This window comes from Dasypus novemcinctus, chromosome 13, assembly GCF_030445035.2.
Source record: "Dasypus novemcinctus isolate mDasNov1 chromosome 13, mDasNov1.1.hap2, whole genome shotgun sequence".
NCBI lineage: Eukaryota > Metazoa > Chordata > Mammalia > Cingulata > Dasypodidae > Dasypus > Dasypus novemcinctus.
Window position 1 is genome coordinate 92,526,543 of NC_080685.1, and position 26,362 is coordinate 92,552,904.

The 26,362-nt window shown below is 39.6% G+C and overlaps 1 protein-coding gene across 1 annotated transcript in view; it reads left to right on the forward strand.

Annotated features, from left to right (window-relative positions):
* The window catches only part of C4BPB (complement component 4 binding protein beta), a 38,227-nt gene extending 12,663 nt beyond the window's left edge, over positions 1-25,564 (forward strand). Inside the window, 4 exon segments of the mRNA XM_071207304.1 lie at positions 19,125-19,271; positions 24,642-24,834; positions 25,239-25,249; positions 25,349-25,564. Coding sequence (XP_071063405.1) covers positions 19,125-19,271; positions 24,642-24,834; positions 25,239-25,249; positions 25,349-25,564 — 567 coding nt within the window.
* The last annotated feature ends 798 nt before the right edge of the window (positions 25,565-26,362 follow it).

The window sequence follows — 26,362 nt, forward strand, 5'->3', positions numbered from 1 at the left end:
TTGAACACGATTTGCAAGTATTTTGTTGAGGATTTTTGCACCTAGGTTCATTGGAAAGATTGGTCTGTAAATTTCCTTTCTTATGGTGCCCTTGTTGGGCTTTGGTATTAGGGTAATGTTGGCATCATAAAATGAGTTAGGTAATGTTCCTTCTATTTCAATTTTTTGCAAGAGTTTAAGCAAGATTGGTGTTAGTTCTTTCCAGAATGTTTGGTAGAATTCACCTGAGAAGCCATCTGGTCCAGGGCTCTTCTTAGGTGGGAGGTTTTTAATGACTGATTCTATCTCTTTACTTGTGATTGGTTTGTTGATATCACCGATTTATTCTTTCATCAGTGTAGCCTGTGTATGTGTTTCTAGGAATTTGTCCATTTCCTCTAAATTGTCCTTCTTGTTGGAATGTAGTTTTTCAAAATGTCCTCTTATGATAGTCTTTAGTTTAGTGGGGTCAGTGATGATATCTCCTTTCTCATTTCTTATTTTGTGTATTTGTATCTTCTCTCTTTTTTTCTTTGTTAGTCTATCTAAGGGTTTGTCAATTTTTATTGATCTTCTAGAAGAACCAGCTCTTAGTTTTGTTTATTTTTTAAGTGCCTTCCTATTTTCTATTTCATTTAGTTCTGCTCTGATATTTGTTATTTCCTTCTTTCTTCTTTCTTTGAGTTTAGTTTGTTGTTTTTTTTACAAATTCTCCCAATTGTGCAGTTAGTTCTTCAATTTTAGCTCTATCTTCTTTTTTGATGTATGAATTTATGGCTATGAATTTCCCTCTCAGTACAGCTTTTGCAGCATCCCATAAGTTTTGATATGTTGTGTTATCATTTTCATTAGTTTCAAGGTAGTTATTGATTTCTGCTGAGATTTCCTCCTTGACCCACTGTTTTTCTAAGACTGTTATTTAGCTTCCATATTTGGGTCTCTGTCCCTTGCAGATTTCCAGCTTCACTCCACTGTGGTCAGAGAAATTATTTTGTATGATTTCAATCTTTCTGAATTCATTGAGACTTTCTTTTTGGCCTACCATGTGGCCTATCTTGGAGAATGATCCATGTGCACTTGAGAAAAATTTATATCCTGCTGTATTTGGGTGTAATATTCTGTATATGTCTATGATGTCCAGATCCTCTAATATATTGTTTAAAGTCTTTGTTTCTTTATTGATTCTCTTTTGTAATGTTTTGTTCGATGTTGATAATGGTGTGTTGAAGTCCCCCACTATAATTGTAGAGGCATCTATTCCTTCACTTAGTTTTTCCAGTGTTTGCCTCATGTAATTGGAAGCACCCTTGTTAGGGGCATAAATGTTTATGATTGTTCTTTCTTCTTGAAATATTATCCCTTTCACTAATACGTAGTGTCCATCTTTGTCTCTTACAACAGTTTTGTATTTAAAGTCTATTTTGTCTGATATTAATATAGCTACACCTGACCTTTTTTGCTTACTGTTTGCCTGTAAGATTGTTTTTCAGCCATTCACTTTCAATCTCTTTGACTCTCTGGGTCTAAGATGTGTTTCTTGTAGACAGCATATAGATGGGTCATATTTCTGTATCCAATCCTCCAATCTGTGTCTCTTAACAGGCGAGTTTAATCCATTGACATTCAGTGTTATTACTTTCAAGGAATTACTTATATTAGCCATATTTTCTTTGGATTTGTGTTTGTCATATGTTGTTTGATTTTTTTTTCTCTTTTTGTAGTTTTAGTTGTTCTTACAACTCTCCTCCTGTTTTTTCTTTCCTCCAGCAGAACCCCCTTTAGTATTTCTTGAAGGGCAGGTTTCTTGTTGGCATACTCTCCTAGTTTCTGTTTATCTGTGAACATTTGAACTCTTCATCATTTTTGAGTCCAAGCACTGCTGTATTGGGTTTTCTTGGTTGGAAATTCTTTTCTTTTAGTACCTCGACTATGTCATACCACTGCCTTCTTGCCTCCATGGTTTCAGATGAGAGATCAGCACTTAATCTTATGGAGTCTCCCTTGTATGTGATGTTCTCTTTTCTCTTACTGCTTTTAGTATTTTCTCTTTTTCTTGCTCGTTGGATAATTTGACAAATATATGTCTTGGGATAGGTCTGTTGGGATTTATGCTGTTTGGGGTGCGTTGTGCTTCCTGGACATGTACGTCCATCTCCCTCAATAGGTTTGGGAAGTTTTCAACCATTATTTCCTCCAACACCCTTTCTATCCCCTTTCCCTTCTCTTCTCCTTCTGGGATGCCTATAATGCATATGTTTGTGTGTTTTGTGTTGTCATTCATGTCTCTAAGTCCCTGCTGGAATTTTTCTATCTTATTATCGATTAATTCCCCTATATATTTGATTTCAGATGTACAGTCTTCCACATCACTAATTCTTTCATCTGCCTCTTCAGATCTGGTGTTATTTGCTGAGAGTGTATTTTTGATTTCTTGTATTGTGCTATTGATCTCCATCATATCTGTTATCTTTTTGTGCATGATCACAATTTCTTCTGTATGCTCTCCAAGTGTTTTTTTTTCTTCTTTATTTTCTTTTAAATGTTACATTCAAAAAATATGAGGTTCCCATATACCCCCCACCCCACCCACGCCACCCCTCCCACATCAACAAACTCTTCCATCATTGTGGCACATCCACTGCACCCAGCAACTACATTCTGGAGAACTGCTGCAGCATATGGACAGTGGTCCACATTGTAGTCCACACTCTCCCCCAGTCCACCCAGTGGGCCATGACAGGACACACAATGTCTAGCATCTGTCCCTGCAGCACCACCTAGGACAACTCCAAATCTTGAAAATGCCCCCATGCCATATCTCTTCTTCCCTCTCCAGACCATTAGCAGCCACTGTGGCAACCCTCTCCACATCACTACTACAATTTCTTCCCTTACTAATCACTATAGTTCCCCAGCAGAACACCAGTAAGTCCACTCTAATCCAAACTCTATTCCTCTATCTTGTGGACCTGGGATGGCTATGTCTAGTCCTCCTCTACATCAGGAGGGGGTTTAGATTCCACATGGATGATGGATGCAATTCTCCTGCTTGCAGCTGTAGGCACTCTTGGCTCCCTGGTGTGGTGGTTGACCCTCTTCACCTCCCTGGCAGCTGACCAGGGTAAGTCCAAGAAACCAGAGGGTAGGAGCTGCAAGTCTGCTGAGGCCCAGGGTCTGGCCGTCACATGGACAGTTCAGAGATTCAGGTCTCCTGAGTATACACCAACTCAAATGCCAACCACAGGTCTGGTAAAAGTAACAGAAGAGGCATGTGTAGAAAGGTTATATCTGAGTCCAACTCCATCACACTCAGGAACACAAACTCCAAAGTAGGGCCAACTGACATGGCCCTGAACTCCAGAGCCATCTGCCTTGACCATAGAACCTGTGGGTCGCTGCAGCCCTCAGGAGAATCGGCACCTGGATTTCCATCTACCTTGGCTCTCTCTGGTACCCTGCTGAGGCGTGCATAAGCATAACCCTCTGATGACCTTCTGACTCTTTTTTAGAAACTCTTAGCCATATAAACTCACTTGTCCTTTCCATTTCCCCCTTTTTATCCAAAGTCAAATAGCAGTTTTTAACACCTGATATTACATGCAGGCTGAGATATTCTGCCAGTCTGAGTTGACCTCTTTATATATGGTCTCCAAGTGTTTTCTTTATTTTATTTTATTTTATTTTATTTTATTTTATTTTATTTTATTTTATTTTATTTTATTTTATTTTATTTATTTCTCTCCTGTACCCTCCCTCCCCCACCCCAGTTGTCTGTTTTCTGTGTTCATTTGCTGGGTGTTCTTCTTTTTTTTTGTCCTCTTCTGTTGTTATCAGCAGCACTAGGAATCTGTGTCTCTTTTTGTTGCATCATCTTGCTGTGTCAGCTCTCTGTGTGTGCAACACCATTCCTGGGCAAGCTGAACTTCTTTTGTGCTGGGCGGCTCTCCTTATGGGGCACACTCCTTTTGCATGGGGCTCCCCTACACGGGGGACACCCTGTGTGGCACACTCCTTGCGTGCATCAGCACTGTGCATGGGCCAGCTCCACATGGGTCAAGGAGGCCCTTGTTTTTGTTTTTGTTTTTTTAAGATTTCTTTCTTTCTCTCTCTCTCTCTCTCTCTCCCCCCTTCCCCCCCGCACCCCAGTTGTCTGTTCTCTGTGTCTATTTGCTGTGTCTTCTTTGTCCGCTTCTGTTGTTGTCAGTGGCACAGGAATCTGTGTTTCTTTTTGTTGTGTCATCTTGCTGCATCAGCTCTCTGTGTGGGGGGCTCCATTCCTGGGCAGGCTGCACTTTCTTTCACACTGGGCAGCTCTCCTTACAGGGTGCACTCCTTGCGCATGGGGCTCCCCTATGTGGGGGACACCCCTGCATGGCACGGCACTCCTTGCATGCATCAGCACCGTGCATGGAGGCCTGGAGTTTGAACCGTGGACCTCCCATGTGGTAGATGGATGCCCTATCCACTGGGCCATTTCTGCTTCCCCCAAGTGTTTTCTTAATATGCTTAATCTCTTCCTTCACTTCATTGAATTGGTCCATGATAGATGTTTTGAGAGCTTTAATTACTTGTTTGATGTTCCACTTCTCTTCCTGGTTTTTAGTTTGTTCATTGTATTAGGCCATGTTTTCCTAATTATTGGTATGGTCTGTAGTTTTTTGTTGCTTTGTGGTCATCATTTTATCTTGTTGTGTTTATTCTGTTGATTATCTTCTTTGTCTAGCCTTGGGGTTTAATCAGTTGTTGTTTTTGTGTTTGTGTTAAGTCTTCTCTTTGTCACTTTGTTCTTCTTATTTTATTTCTTTGTTGTTGGCTATGTTCTCTTGAGCAAACACCAATTCTGCTGCAGTCTCTCCAGATCGACGTCCAGCCACCTCCTGCCCTGCTCTCTGTGTCCATTCACTGTGCATTCTTCTATGTCTGCTTGTCATCTCTTTAGGCGATTCTGGGGCCTTCTGGAGTGGGAGAGAGGTGCTCAATCTCTTGCATCACCTCAGTTCCCTGGTCTGTTGCATCTCTTATTGTCTTTTTGTTGCATCATCTTGCTGCACCAGCTTCCACTCAGGCCAGCTTGCCGTGCAGGTCAGCATTCCTGTGGGGGCCAGCACTCCACTTGGGCCAGCTTGCCTTCACCAGGAGGCCCTGAAAATTGAACCCTGGACCTCCCATATGGTAGATGGGAGCCCAATTGCTTGAGCCACATTGCTTCCCTCTAGTTTCCTTTCAACTGACTTTTACATCCACAGACTACCTCTTTCAGCCACAATCATATCTATAAGTCAGCAGTGTTAGTTATACTCACTATAATGTGTTACTGTCAACTCTATTCATTTCCATAATTTTATAATTAACTTTATAAATAAATGCTATATACATTAAATATTAGCTCCCACTATCAACCAACAATTCTATTTGCTATTAACCTATACTCTAGTGTTTAGCTCCATCCATGAGTTTATTCATTGTATTTACCATATTAGTGAGACCATACGATATTTGTCCTTTTGTGTTTGGCTTATTTCACTCAACATAATAATTTCTATGTTTATCCTTGTTATCATATGCATCCCTATTTCATTTCTTCTTACCACTAAGTAGTGTTCCATTGTTAAAAAGAAAAGCATAGGGATTCATTAAAGAACTTCAAACTGTCACTGTGCTCTCTGCTCTCATATCCTGTTGTTTCCCTGCTTTACGTTGTTTCTGTTCCATCCTACCACTTTATATTTTGCATGCCCATTATCAGGATATATTCCTTTTTCTTGTTCAATTGTTTTTTGACTCTTGTAGGAATTAAAGAGTAGAGTTGTATATTGAGGATGCAGTACTATTGGGTTTTGCATTAACCCTTTTAGTTTCCCTTACTGATACCCTTCATTTTTCCACACTAGTCCAAGCCATGCTCTCATCTTTTCCTTTCAACCTGCAGAACTCCCTTTAGTAATTCTTGTAGGGGAGGTCTTTTGTTGACATTGCTCTCATTTCTGTTTATCTTTTAACCTCTCCCTCATTTTTGAAGGACAGTTTTGCTGGACAAGGAATTTTTGGATGGATGTTTTTCTCTTTCAGTACCTTAAATATATCATACCAACACTTTCTCACCTCCATACTTCTGATGAGAAATTGATGTTTACTCTTATTGAAGATCACGTGTATGTTATGAATCACTTTTCCCTTGCTGCTTTCAGAATTTTCTCTTTATCTTTGGCATTTAAAATTCTGATTAGTATGTGTCTCACAGTAGGCCTATTAGAATTCATTCTTTTTGGATTACTTTGCACTTCTTGCACATTTATATTTATGTCATTCATAAGAGTTGGGAAATTTTGGGCTATTACTCTCTCAAACATTTATTCTGCCCCTTGTCCCTTTTCTTCTCCTTCTGGAACCCATAACGTTTGTATGCTTCTTGCTGTCACTCAAATCCCCGAGACACTGCTCAATTTTTCTATTCATTTCTGTGTCCTTTCTTCTGAGTGTATGATTTTGATTGTCCTGTTTTCTAGTTCACTGATTCTTTCTTCTGCCTGTCCCCATTTCTATTATTGTGCCTTTAATTCCCATGATTTCTGTTATGTTTCCTTTTAAACTTTCAGATTCTTCTTTATGCCCACACATAGTCTTCTGAAAAAAAATTTTTTTTTTTAGAAGCCACTGGGGATTGAACCCAGGACTTCATACATGGGAAGAAACACTCAAACAACTGAGCTCACCCACTCCTTGTCTTCTGTCTACTTAATATTCTTTATCTCTTTGTCCATCTTTTCCTCCATCTCCTCGAATTGATTTGGGAGATTTGTTTGAAATTCTTTGATTAGTTGTTCAAAATCTATGTCTCCTTCAAAGTTTTAATTTATTCCCTTGACTGAGCCATATCTTCCTGTTTCTTAGTATGGCTTGTAATTTTTTGCAGATGACTAGACATTTGATTATTCTGATGAGTTAACTGTGAAGATCATTTTCTCCCTTTTGTCTTGTTTTATTGTTGATTTGCTTTGTGTTAAGGCTCTTCTTTGATGCTTGGTTCAACTTATTCTAGACCTTTAGAATAGCCTGTATTTAACTGATCAGACTTCTCAGCTTTTCTTTATCTGATTCTTGCTCTGGATATGTGGTACAATTTTTAAGATTGCATATTTTGTGCAATTATTTCACCTCCAAGACAAAGTTTCCTTTCTTCTGTTCCTTCTCCAGTAATCTTGAGCTGCTATATTTGTTTTTGTGTGTTCACGTGTGCAGAATTTTCTCTCCAGGTCCTATGATTTGTTTAAATTCTCTCCCTCATTCAATGCCCCATTTTTCTTTATACTTTTCAGTTCTGAGACCCTTCTTTCTTACAGCAGTTCAATTTGATAACCCCTTTTGTCTCTTCAAGGCTTTTCTGCTCCAAGTTCTTCCCCATTAGAGTATTCTTCCCTGGGGAGGCAGATGGGGCAAATCCAGAAAGGTAGGTCACTCCAGAAAAGTCTGTTTTGCATTTAGGTAGTCCAGCTAACAGAAACTGGATTGAGTGAGCACACCACTTGACAGCTGTAGCAGTTTGATATAATTGATGAATTCCAAAAAGAAATATTGGATTATGCTTGTAATCTGATCTGTACCTGGGCATGATTGAGTTATGATTAGGGTATTGAGTCCTTACCCTTTGGTGCGTGGACTTGCAGATAAAAGGTATGGCAAAGAACAGAGTTGAGGGTTTTTAATGTCCGAGTTTGATGCTGAAACCTTAAGCTGGAGCCCTGGGAAGTAAGTTCATAGAGGAAAGAGAAGCAAGCCCCAGGAAGAGAGGAATACTGAGCCCAGGAAGAAGCAAGCCCTGGGAAGAGAAGAACCTTGAGCCCAGAGAGAAGCAAGACCCTGGAAAGGAGGAACCCAGGAAGCCTGAATCCTTACAGCCATTGGCAGCCATCTTGTTCCAACAAATGAAAATAGACTTTGGTGAGGGAAGTAACTTATGGTTTATGGCCTGGTATCTGTAGGCTTCTACCCCAAATAAATACCCTTTATAAAAACCAACCAATTTCTGGTATTTTGCATCAGTACCCCTTTGGCTGACTAATACACCAGCCTTTCTAATTCAATCTCTCTCTCTCTCTTTTTTCCCCTTAAGGGCTCTTTTGTATAGGGCGTTCCTCAGCAGCTCATGTTCCACTCTTCGTCTCTGCTGACTTGTGTCCCTGTGCCTTGATCTGTGTGGCATTCTAACTTGCTGCTGTGAATGGCTCTATAGTCTGTGTCCCTGGTGGGAGGCGTCCAGGTCACTGCCTCTGAGCAACAACTAAGCTTCATGGGATCTAATGCTGGAGGGAGTGGACCAATGGATTTAGGACAGAAATTTCCTAACTGACATTTTTTCTTTTTTTCTTTTGATTCAGCATTTGTGAAGTCCTTCTCCAGTCTCTAACGTTCTCCAGAGTTCTAAGCAAAGGTGGTTTATCCTTTTATTCATTGAACCTCTGGGAAGGTTTTTTCAGGGGATATCTTATGTTGTCATGTTGATGTTGTCACCTCTGTAATGATTTTCTAAGAACAACGCAAATACTTCCTGGAGATAGTAAAGCAAATTAATTTTGTGATTTTGTTCAGTAGTGAGGCAGTTAATTCCCATCAGGTAGAAAAACTAATTCCAAATGTTCCAAATGTTTGCTCTATAGATTTGTCAATTTTGCATATATTGGGAAAGTTGTTTCAGAATGCCTCTGACTGACTGATTATATAAATCTCTACTTTTCAAATTTTTCATTGGATCAGTGAGAATCTTAATTGTTACCTCATTAATTAATGAGTTGAATAAAATCTACATGTATTCTCTTTATATTTACCATGAGGGCCATATTTTTAACATTTTGGGAAGTGTTCTCAGCTCTTCTATTTAATACAAGAGTTTGGGAAGAATTGGTGTTAATTCTACTTTAAATGTTTGGTAGAATGGAGCAGTGAAGGTTTCTGTGCCTGGGATTTTCTTTATGAGTAGTTTTCCTATTATAAATTCAATCTCTTCACTTGTTATAGGTCTATTCAGATATTCAGTTTCTTCTTGAGTCAGTTTCAGTAGTTTGTGTCTCTCTAGGAATTTGTCCAATTTATCTAAGTTATTGGTATATAATTGTTTTTTTTAAAAAGATTTATTTATTTATTTATCCCCACCCCCCCAGTTGTCTGTTCTCTGTGTCTATTTGCTGCATCTTCTTCTTTGTCCGCTTCTGTTGTTGTCAGTGGCACGGGAATCTGTGTTTCTTTTTTGTTGTGTCATCTTGTTGTGTCAGCTCTCCGTGTGTATGGCATCATTCCTGGGCAGGCTGAACTTTCTTTTGTGCTGGGCGGCTCTCCTTACAGGGTGTACTCCTTGCACGTGGGGCTCCCCTACACGGGGGACACCCCTGTGTGGCAGGGCACTCCTTGTGCACATCAGCACTGTGCGTGGGCCAGCTCCACAGGGGTCAAGGAGGCCCAGGGTTTGAACCGCGGACCTCCCATGTGGTAGATGGACCCCCTATCCATTAGACCAAGTTCGCTTCCCCTGAGAGTGTATTTTTGATTTCTTGGATTGGGCTTTTGATCCCTGTCATCTCTGTGATCTTTTTGTGCATGGTCACATTTTTTTCTGTATGTTCTCCAAGTGTTTTCTTAATATGCTTAATCTCTTCCTTCACTTCATTGAATTGGTCCATGATACATGTTTTGAGAGCTTTAATTACTTGTTCAATGTTCCACTTCTCTTCTTGGTTTTTAGTTTGTTCATTGTATTGGGCCATGTTTTCCTGATTATTGGTATGGTCTGTAGTTTTTTATTGCTGTCTGGTCATCATTTTATCTTGTTGGGTTTATTCTGTTGATTATCTTCTTTGTCTAGCCTTGGGGTTTAATTAGTTATTGTTTTTGTGTGCGTGTTAAGTCTTCTCTTTGTCACTTTTTTCTTCTTATTCTATTTCCTTGTTGTTGGCTAGTTCCCTCGAAAAAAAAAATTAGATCTAGAGAAAGCAAAAGGGGTAACAAAAGAAAAATATAATAGTAGTATTGATAGTGAGCATTAGCAGAAGAACCGTATGAGATCTAGGAGAATGGATATAGAACTCATGGAAGCTGTGTATAGTTTTAACCATAAAAAAGTGGAGTACCTATAATGAAATATTAAACTGAATATGGGGAGGAATATACTATGAATTAAAAGGTCAGTGTGATCAGGAGAGAGGGAAAAAGAAAAAAGAGGACAATAACATAAAGAGTGAATTAATGATGGAAAACAAGTTAGAGGTATTAGAGATAAAAAAGTCAGAAAATTTGGGGGCTAAACAGAGAGAGGTGGAATGTAAGAGAAACAATAAATGATGGAGGAGAGAAAGATGTAAAGGAAAGGGGATAGAATTGGTGGCCAAAGTCAGTACACACAGAAAAGATAAAATTGAGGATGAGGAAGCACAGCAAATAAGAAATGTTGCCGGAAGCACTAACACAAAAAAAGAAAAAAAGGGGGAAAAAAAAGGAGAAAGAAAGAAGAAAAAAAAGCAGAGAGAGGGGAGAAAAAAGAAAAAGAAAAAAAGAAGGGTGGTGGGGGGATAAAGGAAGAAAAAACCAAGAAAACAGACCAGCAAAAAAGACAAGACAAGGCCTCAGACAAAGAATCCTCTTTACAATTGAATAAACTGCTTAGGAGTCTTACCTTCCCTCTTTCTCCCTTCCTCACTTCCTTCCCTCCCAAGGCAGCAGGAAGGCTGCATGAGGGCTCCTGTAGGAAATTCAAATGGGTCCCTGGTAAACCAACTCACCTGAGAAAATGATGACTTAATTTCTGGAGAGAGCACCCAACCCTTGCCAGGAACCCTAAATATGCTATTGGAAGCCTATAAAGCACGTCTTACTGTCCCTCTCCCTTAGGTGTGCTACAAGGGGGCTGGTTAATTTTCTGACTCTACCTTCTCCCAGACCAAGTTTCCTATCCCAGGGCATTTAGGTAAATTGGGCTATCTCACCAGATTTGCCTCTTCTCTATTCGTAGGCTCTCCCCAAGTCAGCTAATATCTCCTCCAAACTCAATAAAAAGGGGGGGACCAGGAAATTGAACCTACACTCCTTGGCCCCTCTGTACCTCCCACCTAAACTCTCCTACTTCCGGAGTTAGTCTGCTTCTGGAGGGGTAGGGCAATGCCGGATTTCCAGGAGTGCTGGGCTCAGGAAACAGAGGCCCAGGAGAATGTGAACTCAGGGTATTCAGCGTGGGCCGCGGGGGTCCAGGGGACACAGTTTTGGGGTTCACGCATTTGGAGGACACGAGGCTTGGAAACTCTGCCCCATGACTGGCAGTTCTCAGTGAATGCTGCCACTCTTAACCCTAGGGGGGGAGGGATTTACCTTCCCAGGGCTTTAGTGTTCAGTGTTAGAAGCCCGCAGTTCTACCTTGAGCAAACACCAATTCTGCTGCAGTTTCTCCAGATTGATGTCCAGACACCTCCTGCCCTGCAGGTTCCTGAAATAGCCTGCTCTGGTAGGACTCTGTCCCACACAGCTGGTCTTTTGTAAGAGAGATGATGATGGTGTACTTACTCAGACGTCATCTTGCCCCCTCTTTTTTCGCCACCTCAGTTCTTGGTTTCTGTTGTGCCTCACCTTCACTCTCCCCTTCACCTCTCTTTTTGTTACATCATCATCTTGCTGCATGACTCACTTGTGTGCTCGCTGTGTGGGCACACTTTTTTTGTTTACCAGGAGGCCCTAGGGGTCGAACTTGGGTCCTCCCAAATGGTAGGCAAAAGCCCAATCATTTGAGCCACATCCACTTACCCCTTTATCTTTAATGACTTTTTTTTTTTTGTTTTGAAGTCTATTTTGTCTGTAATTACTCTAACCACACCAGCTTTCCACTGGTTGCTGTTTGCATGATATATCTTTTTCTAACCTTTTGCTTTCAATGTAATTTTGATATATAAATTAAAATATGTCTTCCATAAACATCATATGGTAGGATCTTGCTTTTTCTTATCCAGTCTGAGAATCTTTGTTTTTTTTTAATTGGAATATTTAATCCATTTAATGTTATTAATGATTTAACTTTTTGCCATTTAACTTTTTGTTTTCTGTATGTCTTATGCCTGTTTTATTCCTTTATTCCTCTTTTATTGCTTTCTTTTGCATTCTGTGAATATTTTCTAATGTAGCATTTATATTTCTTTAATGGTTTTTTTCACTGTTATTTTAAGGTTTATTTTTAGTGGTGATTCTAAGGTTTATCATAACATCTTAATTTATTAGAATCAGCCTCAGATTTATATTAGTTTAATTCCAGTGATCCATCTATGTATCTATCTATCTTCATCATCTCTCTATATCTATATAGATATTCCTATGGCTTGATAATCTTCCCCCCCCATTTGTGGCATTATAATTATCTATTATATCTATTAACATTACAAACCCAACAGTATTGCAATTATTGTTTTACCATCTGTAGACATTTCCTTAGCCCATGACAGCTTTGCTCCCTCCTACATTCTTTGTGATGATACTGGCAAACATATTCCATATATATCACATTTCTATTAGGTATAGTCCAACAGTACATATTTTTACATACAAATGCTTTTTTTTATACCCCTCTTGTGACTTTTTGCGTGCTGTCTGCTCTCTGTGTCCATTTGCTGTACATTCTTCTGCATCTGTATTTATTTATTTCCCCTCCCCCCTTGTGGCTTGCTTGCTGTCTGCTCTCTGTGTCCATTCGCTGCAGGCTCATCTGTGTTTTTGCTCATCTTATTGAGTCATAGCCGCTTCCCAACATACAAATTCTTTTTAAATAATTTAAGAGAAGAAAAGACAAAATATGCATTCATAGTATTTTTTTATATTTACATAATAACCTCTGGGTGATCTGTGTGTGTGGATTCACATTCCTGTTGGGGATCATTTGCTTTCAGCCTGAAGAACTTCATTATTTCTTGAAAGGTAGATATAAGAGCAATACTTTCTCTTAGTTTTTGTTTATCATGAAAAGTTTTTATTTCACCTTCATTTTTGTGAGATAGCTTTGCTAGATACAGGATTCTTGGTTGACAGGTTTTCTTTGAGCACTTTGAGTATATTAACCACTGCCTTTTGGCCTCCATTATTTTCTTCTGAGTAGTCAACTGATAAACTTATTGGGGTTTCCTTGCAAGTGACACATTATTTTTCTCTTGTGACATTCGAGACTTTTCTCCTTGTCTTTGGCTTTCAGCATTTTTACTATGAGGTGTCTGCTTGTTGGTCTCTTTGCATTTATCCTACTTGGAGTCACTTGAACTTCCTGGTTGTAGTGGTTACTGTTTCTCAATTTGGGAAGTTGTTAGCCATTATTTCTTTTAATATATTTTCTTCTCCTTTTTCTCTTTCCTCTCTTTCTGGCACACCCAACAGGCATAAATTGGTGTGCTTAATTGTGTCCCATATTTCATGAGACCCTGTTCATTTTTCTTTCTACTTTCTCTCGGTGCTTTGTCTTGCATACTGTCTATCAATCTATCTCCAAGTCCACTAATTCTTCTGACAGTTCAAATCTACTATTGAGCCCTCCTATGAATTTTTTATTTCAGTTATTATAGTTTTCAACTCCATATTTCCATTTTGTTCCTTATTATCATTTCTATCTCTTTTATTGATATTCTTATTTGATATGATATTGTCATTGTACCTTATTTTACTTTTTTGAACATGCTTTCTTTCAGTTCTCTGAACATGTTTATAACAGCTACTTTGAAATATTTTTCTTTTAAAACCAATGTCTGGTCACTCTAACAGATAATTTTTATTGCTTACTCTTTGCCACTTCAGTGATGCTTTCCTGTTTCTTTTCAGGCCCTGTAGTTTTTTGTTTTTAACTGGACATTTTAGGTATCATATTGTAACCACTCTGGGTTCTTTCTCCCACCCACCTCAGAGCTTGCTTATTTGTTTAGTGACTGGATGGATTATTTTAGTAAAGTCTATTCTCCCCTCCCCCACTTCCACACACACTTATAGTGTTAAACTTCTGATGTTGCTCACCGGGGAAGGTGCAGCTTTGGTTATGCTCACAGTCACCCTGAGATGACAGTGGTATTGATAGGGCTCTCTTCCTCTTTTTTCCTGACCATACCCAGTTGTCAAATGCCACTAATTGCTGGTCTATTGCTCTATTTTTTTTTTTTTTTCTCAACAATGCCCTGTTGTACAAATTCTTATACAAATCAATCCAATCAAAGTGTGGCTCTTTGGAAGGAGTAGTTCCTGAGGGCAGTGTTTTCTACTTTTTTTAACCCACAAAACACTCCTCCTAGCCATCTTATTCCCAATTCTCTCCTGCAAATTAGCCGGCCTAGATTTGGGCTGAATTTTCCTTAGGTCCATGAATCTCCTCCCAAATGCTTTTTGCCATACCTCCACTGTTCTTGATAGCACGCTTAAGCTTAAACTTTCCAAGCTCCATTACAAATGAAGTCATCTCCTTTGAGAAGAGATAAGTAACTATCTGTTTTATGGCCTACTTCTCTCTGTAGGCAAAATCTCTGAGCCAGGACTTGGAGCTGGGATAGGGACAATGGCAAGCTTCTCTTTGCTCTAGGAGCTGGGCACTCTTGGGTGGGGTGGGGGGATGGGGCAGCAGGCTGAGGTCCTCTTGGCTTGACTCTCCTTACATAGAACCACCATTTTTGGAGCTAGAGCAAGAGCTATTAGGGTTTTAGTATTCAGTGTGCTAAATTCAAGGTCAATCCTCCATCCCAGAGTGTGGATTGGGTGAAAGAAGGAAGCTCCCATCACACTTGCCTGGGACTTGATGCCTCAGCAACAGACAGCTGGGAGCGTGATGAGAAACGCTGGAGTCCTGCTCCTTCTGGGAAGAAAGACCTCTGTCTAGAATCGGAAGAGGAAAGGAGTATGTTTGACTGCAAGTGTCTGGAATGAAGTTTCCACCTCACTGAACTGGGGGGAGGGAGAGACAGAGCAGTCTTGAGACTTTCACTTTTCTTTCCAAAATTTTGTAGATTTTCTTGAATGGTTCTTTCTTCATTTGGTGTTTGCCCTTAGGACCATTTCTGGAGACATCTATTTATTTATTTTGTAGTAATTCTCACCGGTTTCATGGGGAAATATTTCAGCAGAGCAACTCACACTGTCATGGTGGAATTCAAACTCCTGAAACCTACAGTTTTGTAGGAATTGTCACCTCAATTTTACAATCAAATAATGAGCCAACTAATAGCTGCAATAGTCATGAACAAGATGCTATGGTAGGCGGCAGACTTGGCCCAGTGGTTAGGGCATCTGTCTACCACATGGGAAGTCTGCGGTTCAAACTCTGGGCCTCCTTGACCTGTGTGGAGCTGGCCCATGCACAGTGCTGATGTGCACAAGGAGTGCCGTGCCACCCAGGGGTGTCCCCATGCAGGGGTGTCCCCTGCGTAGGGGAGCCCCATGCGCAAGGAGTGTGCCCCCCCAAGGAGTGCGCCCCGTAAGGAGAGCTGCCCAGCGCAAAATAAAGAGCAGCCTGCCCAGGAATGGTGCAGCACACATGGAGAGCTGACACAAGATGATGCAACAAAAAGAAACACAGATTCCCGTGCCACTGACAACAACAGAAGCAGACAAAGAAGATCCAGCAAATAGACACAGAGAACAGACAAATGTGGTGGTGGTAGGGGGGAGGGAAGGGGAGAGAAATAAATAAATAAATAAATCTTTAAAAGAAAAGAAAAGGTTAAAAAAAAAAAAGATGCTATGGTAACCCCAAGGCAGTTTTACCTGCTTTAATTCCTGAGCCCAAAGCTTTGAATCTGAACTCACGCCAAATTCTGCCACAGATTTGGAAGCCTGGTGCAGGCCTAGCAACTGAGGACATTGTGTCACTGCAGGACTTTGGAGTTCTTTTCAAGTTTGTAATCAATCAGGATCAGCTCCTGGATGGGAATCTATAGATCTGGAGGGAGAGTTTAATTTAGTTTACTTTAAAGTTAGTTTACTTCCTTGAGCTTTCAGTTTTCAGTGCTGCTTGCAACCGTAGGATATCTGGTATTTGGTAAAGGGGGAGGAGATAGTGCTCAATTTTGGGTCTCATCTGTGAAAGCAGCAGGGGTTGGCACCCTTTCTCCATAACCATTACTGGAGAGAATTGCAGAAGGTGGACTATAATACACTGGCAAATATTGACAGAGGTCAATGTCATGGCAAGACCATTTGGCTCTAGTCTGTTGTAGAAGGATAAGCCTGTAGTTCAAAGGGGCTCATCAACTAGATTTGCATTTCCCTCGAACTAAGCAATTTCTGAAACTGAGTTTTTAAACTTGTAGTTTTTTTTAACCAATAATTTGTATTTTTGCAGTGTACCTCCCTGTACCGTTGTTGCAGCATTGAAGAGGATTCTATGATCGCAGTATTGAAAATCAGGGTTCAAGACCTTCGTGGGAAGGAAGTTTATTACAGCTGGCCAGGCCCGGTGGACTTGAGTCCAAAAACCAAGCCCTGAGCCAGTCTTTTAGGTTGCTTTTATTACAGAGAACATGGGAGGTGTGGGGTTAAGAAACATTTGGTGAAAAGTATAAGTTTGGTTTCTCAGGGCCTGGGGGCTCTCCCGGAACTAGTGGAGCTTGAATACACACACAGCCGGTGTTCTTGAATACACGTTTAGCCCGTATCACCATCTTCCCTACTGCTGTTCTTATTTCCTAGTGATGGATTTTTCTTTCTTTTTTTTTTTTTAAAGCATTCTCTCTAGGGAAGGGAAATCAGAGGCAGGTGTTTGGTCTTGTTTGAAGAAGTGTTAGATCTATTTTTATTGTAACCAGGTGTCTGGGCCCGTTAATACCAGCCTGGGTGAAGTCACTGATGGTCAGATGTATTTTTGGTTTATGTGCGCCTTGTGGTTGTTTGCACGCTCTTTTACAAGGCACTTGATATCAGTCCGTGGGTTATGAGGCATTTTGTCTAGTGTTTTAATGAAACTATTTAATTTCCTTTATTGAAAAATCTCAAATTACTTGGCCTAATGCTTTTTTCTTGGTAGGGGCTTGGTAAATATTTAGTGACGATTCTGTTCTTTCTCCTTGTGTTCTGGGAGCAAAAAACCAAAAAACAAACAAAAATAAATAAATAAAAATAAATAAATAAATAAGTGAAATAAAATAAAAGAATTCCAAAATTCTGTTATGAACTATTGAACTATTATGAACTGTTATGAGCTATTATGAACTATTATGAACTGTTATGAACTATATGAACTATTACTATTTGGGAGGAGGATCATTGTTTAGGAGTGGATAACTTGTGGCTGAATTTGAGTGAGATTCCTGTAATCTTTTGGAATATAGAATTTTGGAAATCCTTGGGAAGGGAGATGCAGTGGATATAGCTGACAAAGAAGAGTTTAAGGAGGAATTGGAATCAAACACCCAGCTTAAAAGAAAAAAAAAAAAAAAGACACTTGGGTGGGGGAATCCAACTAACAAGGCTTCCTCACGGCATAGATATACAAAGGGAATTTGTTGCCCAGAGCGACCCCCAGTTCACACAAGTTCCCAATAACAAAAGTGGTAGGACAGCTACTTTTGTACTGAGGGTTTACCATCAGATAGGAGAGAAAGCTTTTTTTCTGCAATACTCCTAAAGAGTGGAATGCCCCAATTCCCAAGTGCTACTGTGAGTTTGATCTTCCTGTATTCTTTCACATCCTACCCCCAGTTGGCCATGTGAAAACTTTATATGAAAACTTTATTCTCAATTTCTGGAATTCCATATTTAAAGCACTCTCTCTAGTGGTGGAACTTCTCTTAGAAGGTACATGATCAGCCCTAGATCTGTATTAATTTAGTTGAATTAAATAGAACCAATCACCCCTATAGGAAGAAAATCATTTTTCTATATATTAAACTACCTTTTTTTGGTTGTAATTTAAGCTTATTTCAATTTTGTTTAATCTCATACAGCTTTAAATTATTTTTATATTATGAAAAATTCCAAACATATACAAAAGTAGACAGAAGAAGAAAGTGAACTGGTGTATTCGTCACACAATTTCAACAATTATAACATGACTAATCATGTTTCATCTATTTCCTCCCTTTTTATTTTGAAGGAAATATATCATATCATCTGCTTTCACCCATCATATAACTTTTGAGCTGGGAAAAATTTATATTATGTTCTTAATGTATAAATGTGATAAATGAGACTCAAGTGACTTGCTCAAGGTCACAAGGCTCATTTGTGGTATACCCCGTAGAGATGGAGCATAATTAGTCAGTGTCCTTTTTATTATTACTATTTTTTTTTCAGAGATTTATTTATTTATTTAACTCCCCCCCCCTCCCCCGGTTGTCTGTTCTCTGTGTCTATTTGCTGCATCTTGTTTCTTTGTCTGCTTCTGTTGTCGTCAGCGGCACGGGAAGTGTGGGTGGCATCATTCCTGGGCAGGCTGCACTTTCTTTCGCGCTGGGCGGCTCTCCTTACAGGGCACACTCCTTGTGCGTGGGCCTCCCCTACGCAGGGGACACCCCTTCATGGCAGGGCACTCCTGTCATGCATCAGCACTGTGCATGGGCCAGCTCCACACGGGTCAAGGAGGCCCGGGGTTTGAACCGCGGACCTCCCATCTGGTAGATGGACACCCTAACCACTGGGCCAAGTCCGTTTCCCTATTATTACTCTTTTTAAGAATGACTGGATTAGTTCTCCTTTATACCTTTTCTTTTCTAGAGTAAAGCACACTGGTATTTTTATCCTTTATTCAGATGATCAAAACCATATTCCTCTGCATTCTCTCCTGTTTTTCCACACGTGGGATAAACAAAACAAAATAAAGCAACAATCAAACAGAGTACTCAATAATTCTGAGCAATGTTTAACATAATAGAATAAAGAGTATACTATTGGTAATTTCCACTTACATGTTTAATTACTTCTAATAAATTAAATTGCCAGTTCATGTCATTGTAGTACATGACTACAACTCTTCTACCATACATATGCCAACCTAATCTTTTCTCATACTGCATTGATATGGCTTGGTATAATGTGTCTGTCCTTATTTAAAAATGCATTTTTAGCTCTATTAATCTGCTTTCTTACTGAATCTTAAGGAGGTCTGGCCTTTGCATTGGGAGGCTTTAGCTTAACACTGTCAAATCACTGCCTGTTATCTTCTTTAGTGGAACTGTCTTGACCCTATTCTGGCAAATGGTGAGGTCGATTCCTTGGCACCTGTGAAAGTGAGTGACAAAATCACAAGAGAGTGCAATGACCAGTACATGCTGAAGGGCAGCGGTTGGAGCTGGTGCCTAGAGGACCACATCTGGGCACCAACTTCTCCATCTGCAAAGTAGTAATTGCAGACAAACATTTGTGAATCCCACAGATACTTCTCGGTGTTAGTGACTTCTTAGGCATTCACCACATCCCTGAGATGCTTTCCTTTCTTTTGTATCTGGGAAGGATTTAAGATCTAGCAGGAAGTCAAGAAACAAAGCTCACAGGAGCCAAGCCTCAATTCAAGTGACGTAGTCCAATGAAATGAACAGCATCCAAATAACACACTTCCATTTCCCAATTAATATTTCTTTCTCACTAGGTACAATGCAGGGTAGTTTGAGGCATCAGACCAAGGTTTTTGCTTTGTTGTTTTTTTTAATTTCAAGATAGTGAGTTGAATTTTTTATTTGACAAATATACAAGAACAGAAAAAAAAAGACCAATAACTCATCCATCACAAAATTATGTAAAATAAGAGATGAAAATTCCTCCTTCTACTGCTATAATTCACAACTTTCAGAGGTAATTGGTTTGATATGTTTATTTCACGACTTTTCATTTTGTTTATGTAGACCTTTTAAATAAACAGTTACGGGTATATGTGACGCATACCCACTTATACATGTATCTACGCACATACATACCTACAAAGATGGGACCTTGTTGCACATATTGCTTAAATTGCTTTTTTCCTTAAAACAAACAATTGAGCATCTTTTCCAAAGAAGTACATATAGCTCTATCTCCTGCTTTTTAGTGACTGAATATCGATATGCCATAGTTTGTTCTACATCCCTCATATTGATGCACATTTACTTTCTTTCCATATTTTTGCTATTCCAATCAATGCTGAAATTAATATCATCATAATCTAATCTATATAATGTCTATACTATTTCTACAGGATAGCTTCCTAGAAGGATTAATGGCTGGATCACAGTATATCATTATTTGAAGAATATACTAAAAAGATCCAGGAAACTCTACTTAAAATGTAATACATATTTGGATATGAAATAAATATTGAAAATAATACTTTTGCTCTCTTTTAATAATTATTAGTTTACCCCTGAAATTTAGAAATAATCCCCTTCATAAGGTCAATATGAAAATTTACTGAAAGACGTAAAACAAGACTTGAATAAGAGAAAAGATATGCCATGATCCTGGCTTGGCATACTTAGTATTACAAGATAGCAGTGAAATCTCCATCAGAAACTTAGATTTTTTAAAAATGTGAAACAAATTAATTTTCTTTTTTTTTTTTTTTTGGGAGGTGCTAAGGATTGAACCTGGGACCTTGCACATGGGAGGAAGGTGCTCAACTACTGTGCTACATCTGCTCCCCACAAATTAATTTTTAATATCGTCTGGAAGGATACATATCTGAACCTTGTGATTTATTTCTGGAAAATGATCATCAAAAGGAAGGAAACACTTGCCTTATCAGACAGCAAAATGTACCATCCAACTATTTAAATAGCTTTAAAATGACAAATTGTAGATATTATAATTAATATACAATTAAAATAGTGATGTATAAGCACAGACAAGTCGAGCAGTTTATTTTAAATCAGTATGAAAAATCTGTATTCAGGGAAGCAGATGTGGCTCAAGTGATTGGGCTCCCTTCTACCAGATACGAAGTCTTAGGTTTGCTTCCTGGGGCCTCCTGGTGAAGGCAAGCTGGGCCACGCGGCAAGCTGGTCTATGAGGAGATCTGGCCCGTGCAGAAAGCTGGCCCATGTGGAGAACTGGTGCAACAAGATGACTCAACAAAGGAGACACAGAGGAGGGACAGTGGGAGATGCAGCAAACCAGGGAGCTGAGGTACCTCAAGCGATTGAGTGCCTCTCTCACATCGAATGTCCTGGGATCGGTTCCTGGTGTCTCCTAAAGAGAAGACAGGAAGAGAAGACAAGCAGACTCAGAGAATGCATGGCAAATGGACACAGAGAGAAGACAGTGAGTGCAAAACACAACAGGGTGGTGGGGAGGGGGTAAATTTTTTAAAAAAAATCTGTATTCAATGGTAATGAGATAATTATTTGGAAGAAAGCAAAATTAGGGCTTAAGTTTACACTGTATAAAAAATAAATTCCAAATTGATTGGAGTATGTAAATGTAAAAAGCTAAACTATTAAATTATTAAAAGAAAACATGAGAAAATATGGTTATTACCTTGGGTTATGGAAGACTTTATGCAGTAACATAAAACTGAGAAGTCAAAAGGAAGGAAATGAACAGATTCAACCAAATTTAAAAATCCAAACTTCTATATAGTAAAAGACATCATAAATTAAAAGATAACAGATGTGAAGAAAATATTTCCAACATATTTGATGGCTAAAGAGTTAATATTTCTCTAATATACAAAGAGCCCCTACAAAGCAGTAATGAAAAGACAACCCAATAGGAAAACAGTAAAGTTGTAAGGATGGACAATTCTAAAATTATGTCCCCAAACAGCATTTATAGTCCATCATTTATGAAAGGTTTTGAAATTTACTAATAATTATAGAAATGGAAATGAAAATTGAAACAATTATTTTACTTTTCAGATTGGTAAAAAATAAAAAGGTCAATATCATCTCATAATTCCAGATATGAGGAAATGGATACTTATATTGCTGAAAGTGTAAAGTGATATAACTCTCTGGATGTATTTTGGCAGTAGCTATTAAAATAATAAATAGACGGGCAGTTTAAAATCATAAAATATGTATCATCTTATATGAGGGAACGTGGGTTACTTAACACATGTCTACATAATATGTACAGTTAAATAGCTAGCAAATAATATTTTACACGATTAGCTTGGCACAGGTTTAAAGTATTTGTTCATTTATTCTGGGCCTTTTCTGTTTCACTCTTCTTTAATCCAGCAGTTTCTATTCTAGCTTCCAATCACAAGATCCCTATCTTCCTGTGTTATGTCATCCAAATCTAGGGGGCGCTTCCTGGGTCCCTGATAAAAAGACAAATAAAACAAAAATACAAACAAAAACAAAACAAAACAGGTTCTTTTCTTTATGGACCAAACGTTCAAACTCTTTCCTTCAGTTCAAAATTATTCTACTAATAGAAATTAATCCTTTGATCTTTTGAAAAGTTTAGATGAATTGCTCAACTAATACAACCTTGTTATTGATAAATGTAGAAAATAAAATAAAACACTTAATTACCCACAAACTTACTAGTCAGGGTAAAAGTTATGAGTACTTTGATATAGAACATCCCAGGCTTTTTTTTTTTCTGTGCATATATGTTTGTGTATGAGCATGTTTGTTTAACAAAAATAGTGTTATATTATACAAGCTCTTTTATGATTTTTTTTTAAGGATTTTTTTATTTATTTCTCTCCCCATCCCTTCCCCCACCACACGCCCCAGTTGTCTGTTCTCTGTCCATTTGCTGCGTGTTGTTCTTTTTTTTCGCTTCTGTTGTTGTCAGCGGCCCTGGGAATCTGTGTTTCTTTTTGTTGCGTCTTCTTGTTGTGTCAGCTCTCCATGTGTGCGGCGCCATTCCTGGGCAGGCTGCATTTTCTTTCGCTCTGGGCGGCTCTCCTTATGGGGCGCACTCCTTGCGCGTGGGGCTCCCCTACGTGGTGGACACCCCTGCATGGCAGGGCACTCCTTGCTCGCATCAGCACTGCGCATGGGCCAGCTCCACACGGGTCAAGGAGGTCTGGGGTTTGAACTGTGGACCTCCCATGTGGTAGACAGACACCCTATCCACTGGGCCAAGTCTGCTTCCCAAGCTCTTTTATGATTTGCTGTTTCTACTCAAATATTTATTTTGTAGGCCTTTATGTTTCAATAAATCATAATCATTCTTAATTTAACCTTTAATCTTGACCAACATGTTAGGCTCCTATAGCTTAAGAGCTGAAAGAGACATTAGAGATCATATTATTAACCTGTTCATTTTATAGATTAGGAAGGAAGCCAGAGGTTTAAAGTGGCTTCTTTAGTGCTGCCTAGTTAGCAGAAGCTCTAGAATCAAAACTCACAGCTACTTGTTCTCATCCAACTCTCTTTCCGTATTTCTACAAACTCATCCTCTTTCAGCTCTACTCTCCCTGTTTTCTGAAGCGCTCATATTTCCCAACTCTCTCTCACAGTGGACATTGTTGATGTCTCACACTGTTGATGTCTTGCCTCAGAGAGTTACTACTTTGCTTCCACCAATTGTCTAGTTTTTCTTTTCCGGCATACTAACTTAGCATCCCTACAACATAAACTACTTTTCCTTGAGCTCTTGCTAGTCAGAAAGTTCCCCCCAAAGCCCTAATGATTCAGAGGATGAGTGAGAAAGGGGTCTTTCACATGGACAAATAAAGTTTTTACTAGGAATTTATGAATGTAGAATTTGGCTCCAGGTGCCATATGTACTAGTATCGCTAGCTGGACATGGGGGAAGCTGTTGATTAAGTTTAACTGGCCTTCACCATTCAGCCACTTCCTGTACTCCTTTCTTTCTGGAGACGGTGACCCCCCTGGGAATCCAGCACAAGGCTATTTTGCAGCAAGAATTTTTAACTTAGGATCTGTATTACTTATTACTGTGAAGAGGGGTAAATGCACATGGGCATTCAAATACAAGATCTTTCTCATTGGCTAGTAGCATTGTTTTTGTAGCTCAACCAGTCTTTCTCAACCTAGCGCCTTGATTTCCTACTGATTCAGGGTTCTGAGCTCATTCTGAATTTGGGCTGCTTTAGCTCACTGTTAGTTAGCTCTTCCTGGTCCCTGGAGACATATCTATTCCTCCAGTTATCCTAATTTAAGTATCACTTTTCCCCTTATTTTACAAGATAAAATACTTAAAAATGTATATTTTTCTAAAGAACCACAGTTCAGGTCACCCAGCTTATGGATCACCTAGTCTTTTCTTTCCCTTGCCTCAGTGTTCTCAGCTCAGCAGCACGTGGCCTCACTGGCATGCCAATCTTATTATCTACCTCCAATGGACTTTGCAGTAAGCTCTCATGCGTTTCTGATTCAAAGCTACAGCTTCCTTTTAGGTTGTACACTAAAATTTATCTGAGGGGTGCATTTAACTTTCTACTCCTTTTTAGAGCATAGCTGACATATACTTTCTTAGGTTATTGAATGATCAGGTACTCTTTCCTTAACCTTCCCACCAAAAACCTTTACACACAGAGATTCAGTTTTCTTCCCTTCTTAATGTTTTATGGGCCAACTCATCACTTGTGTACCTTCATTCCCAACCCCCAAATGGTTTTACTTTATAACTGTTTCATAATACTGGGATAACTTAATAAACAAATTAAGGTCCAGAGGCAGGGAGGTGGTTTCTATCACAGTGTAAATTCAACTAAACAAAACCAGCCTCAGTTGCCCAGTTCATCAGCTTGGAAGGCTGTGTGTTGGTGCCATTCTAATTTCTTTCAGGTACCGTTTGGTGGGCGCCCAGCACAGCAGTGTGTTGATGACGAAAGGAGCAGCATACTTCCCATCTGAGGAAAGCAGATCAAGGAAACTCCCAAACAAGCTCTCCAAGTTGAGTTTGAGAAGGTACTTATAAGTTGTGGGCTTGTGCCTGTCTTATCCACAACTGTATCTCCAGGACCTAGCATCATTCCTGGCAAATGCTGAGTAAATGTCTGTTGAATAAAGTTTTGGAATGGGTTGGCCTTGGTCTAATTGTAGAATGGCGCTCATAGATTATTGTGTTAACTCACATTTTTATAGATGGGCTTTCCCATTCACCACCCCCGTTGTGATTGCCTTGCAAGCCCCTGTTGCTTAGAAGGATTTTTTTCTTATGTGCTCTTTGGAGCAAGGTACATAAGCTCAATGTCTGAGTCTTGAAAGTACTGTTGTGAAAAGCCTAAAGTTCTTCTAGACTACAAGCAACACTGAATAGGTCAATTTTTATTGAGACTTTTCTTTTGGCTTGTATTTCTTGGTAGGGTAATGTTAATAAGTATATTTAAGCCAGAAAATTTAAATGACTCATCATGTTGAAGACCCAAATCCCTGTTTGAGCTACCCTGGTTGTGAGTCCCAATTCAAGGACCAAATTGCTACCCTCTGGCTGCAGAGTGTATAGCCGGGCTTCAGTTCTTAAATTGTAACTTTCAAAAACTTTTCTTCAGCTTGCTTTTCAGAAGAGTAAGTACCTTTGCAAAGCTACAAAGAACTTTGAGCAAATATTATAGGAAAGTGGACTAACAATGGAGGAACTAAAATATTCTCTGGAGATGAAGAAAGCTGGCTCAAAGGCAGAAATATTGCCCAACCTTTTAGCCGAGCAGATGTGGAAAAAGTGGCCATGGTGGCTGCTGGGTGCGGGGAATGGGAGGAAGAGATGAGATGTGGATGCATTCTCGGGACTTGGAATTGTCCTGGGTAGTGCTGCAGGGACAATTGCCGGACACTGTATGTCCTCCCATGGCCCACTGGATGGAACGTGGGAGAGTGTAGGCTATCGTGTGGACCACAGGACATGGGGTGCAGTGAAGCCCAGAGATGTACTCACCAGACGCAATGGATGTGTCATGATGATGGGGGAGAGTGTTACTGTGGGGGGAGTGGTGGGGTGGGGGCGGTGGGGGTGAATGGGGACCTCATATTTTTTTAATGTAATATTTTTAAAAAAATGAATAAATTGAGTAGAATTTGGAAAAAAAAAGAAACATACCTGCGAATAAACTTTCCTCTTTGGTTCTGAAATTGGTTTCAGATTTGTTTCTCATTGTGCTGAAATGCAGCTTCATAGCAACCAATTACAGTTGTATGATGCACCGTGTGTGTGTGTGTGTGTGTGTGTGTGTGTGTGGTCACACAAAGAATGATCAAGTATGGCTGTCTGCACATTAATGGGAATGGAGGGTTTTATTTCCTGTTTGTAAGGAGAATAAGGAAGCTTGGAGCTCAACTGTGTCTCCTTCCTTCCTCCCTCCCTCCCTCCCTCCCCCTTCCTTCTCCCTGCCCCCACGTCCCTATTGTCTGCTCTCGGTGCCCATTCGCTATGTGTTCTCCTTTGTCCGCTTGCATTCTTTGTCAGGGGCACCAGGAATCTGTCTCTTTTTGTTGCATCATCTTGCTGTGTCAGATCTCCACGTGTGCGGTGCCACTCCTGGGCAGGCTGCGCTTTATTTGCGTGGGGC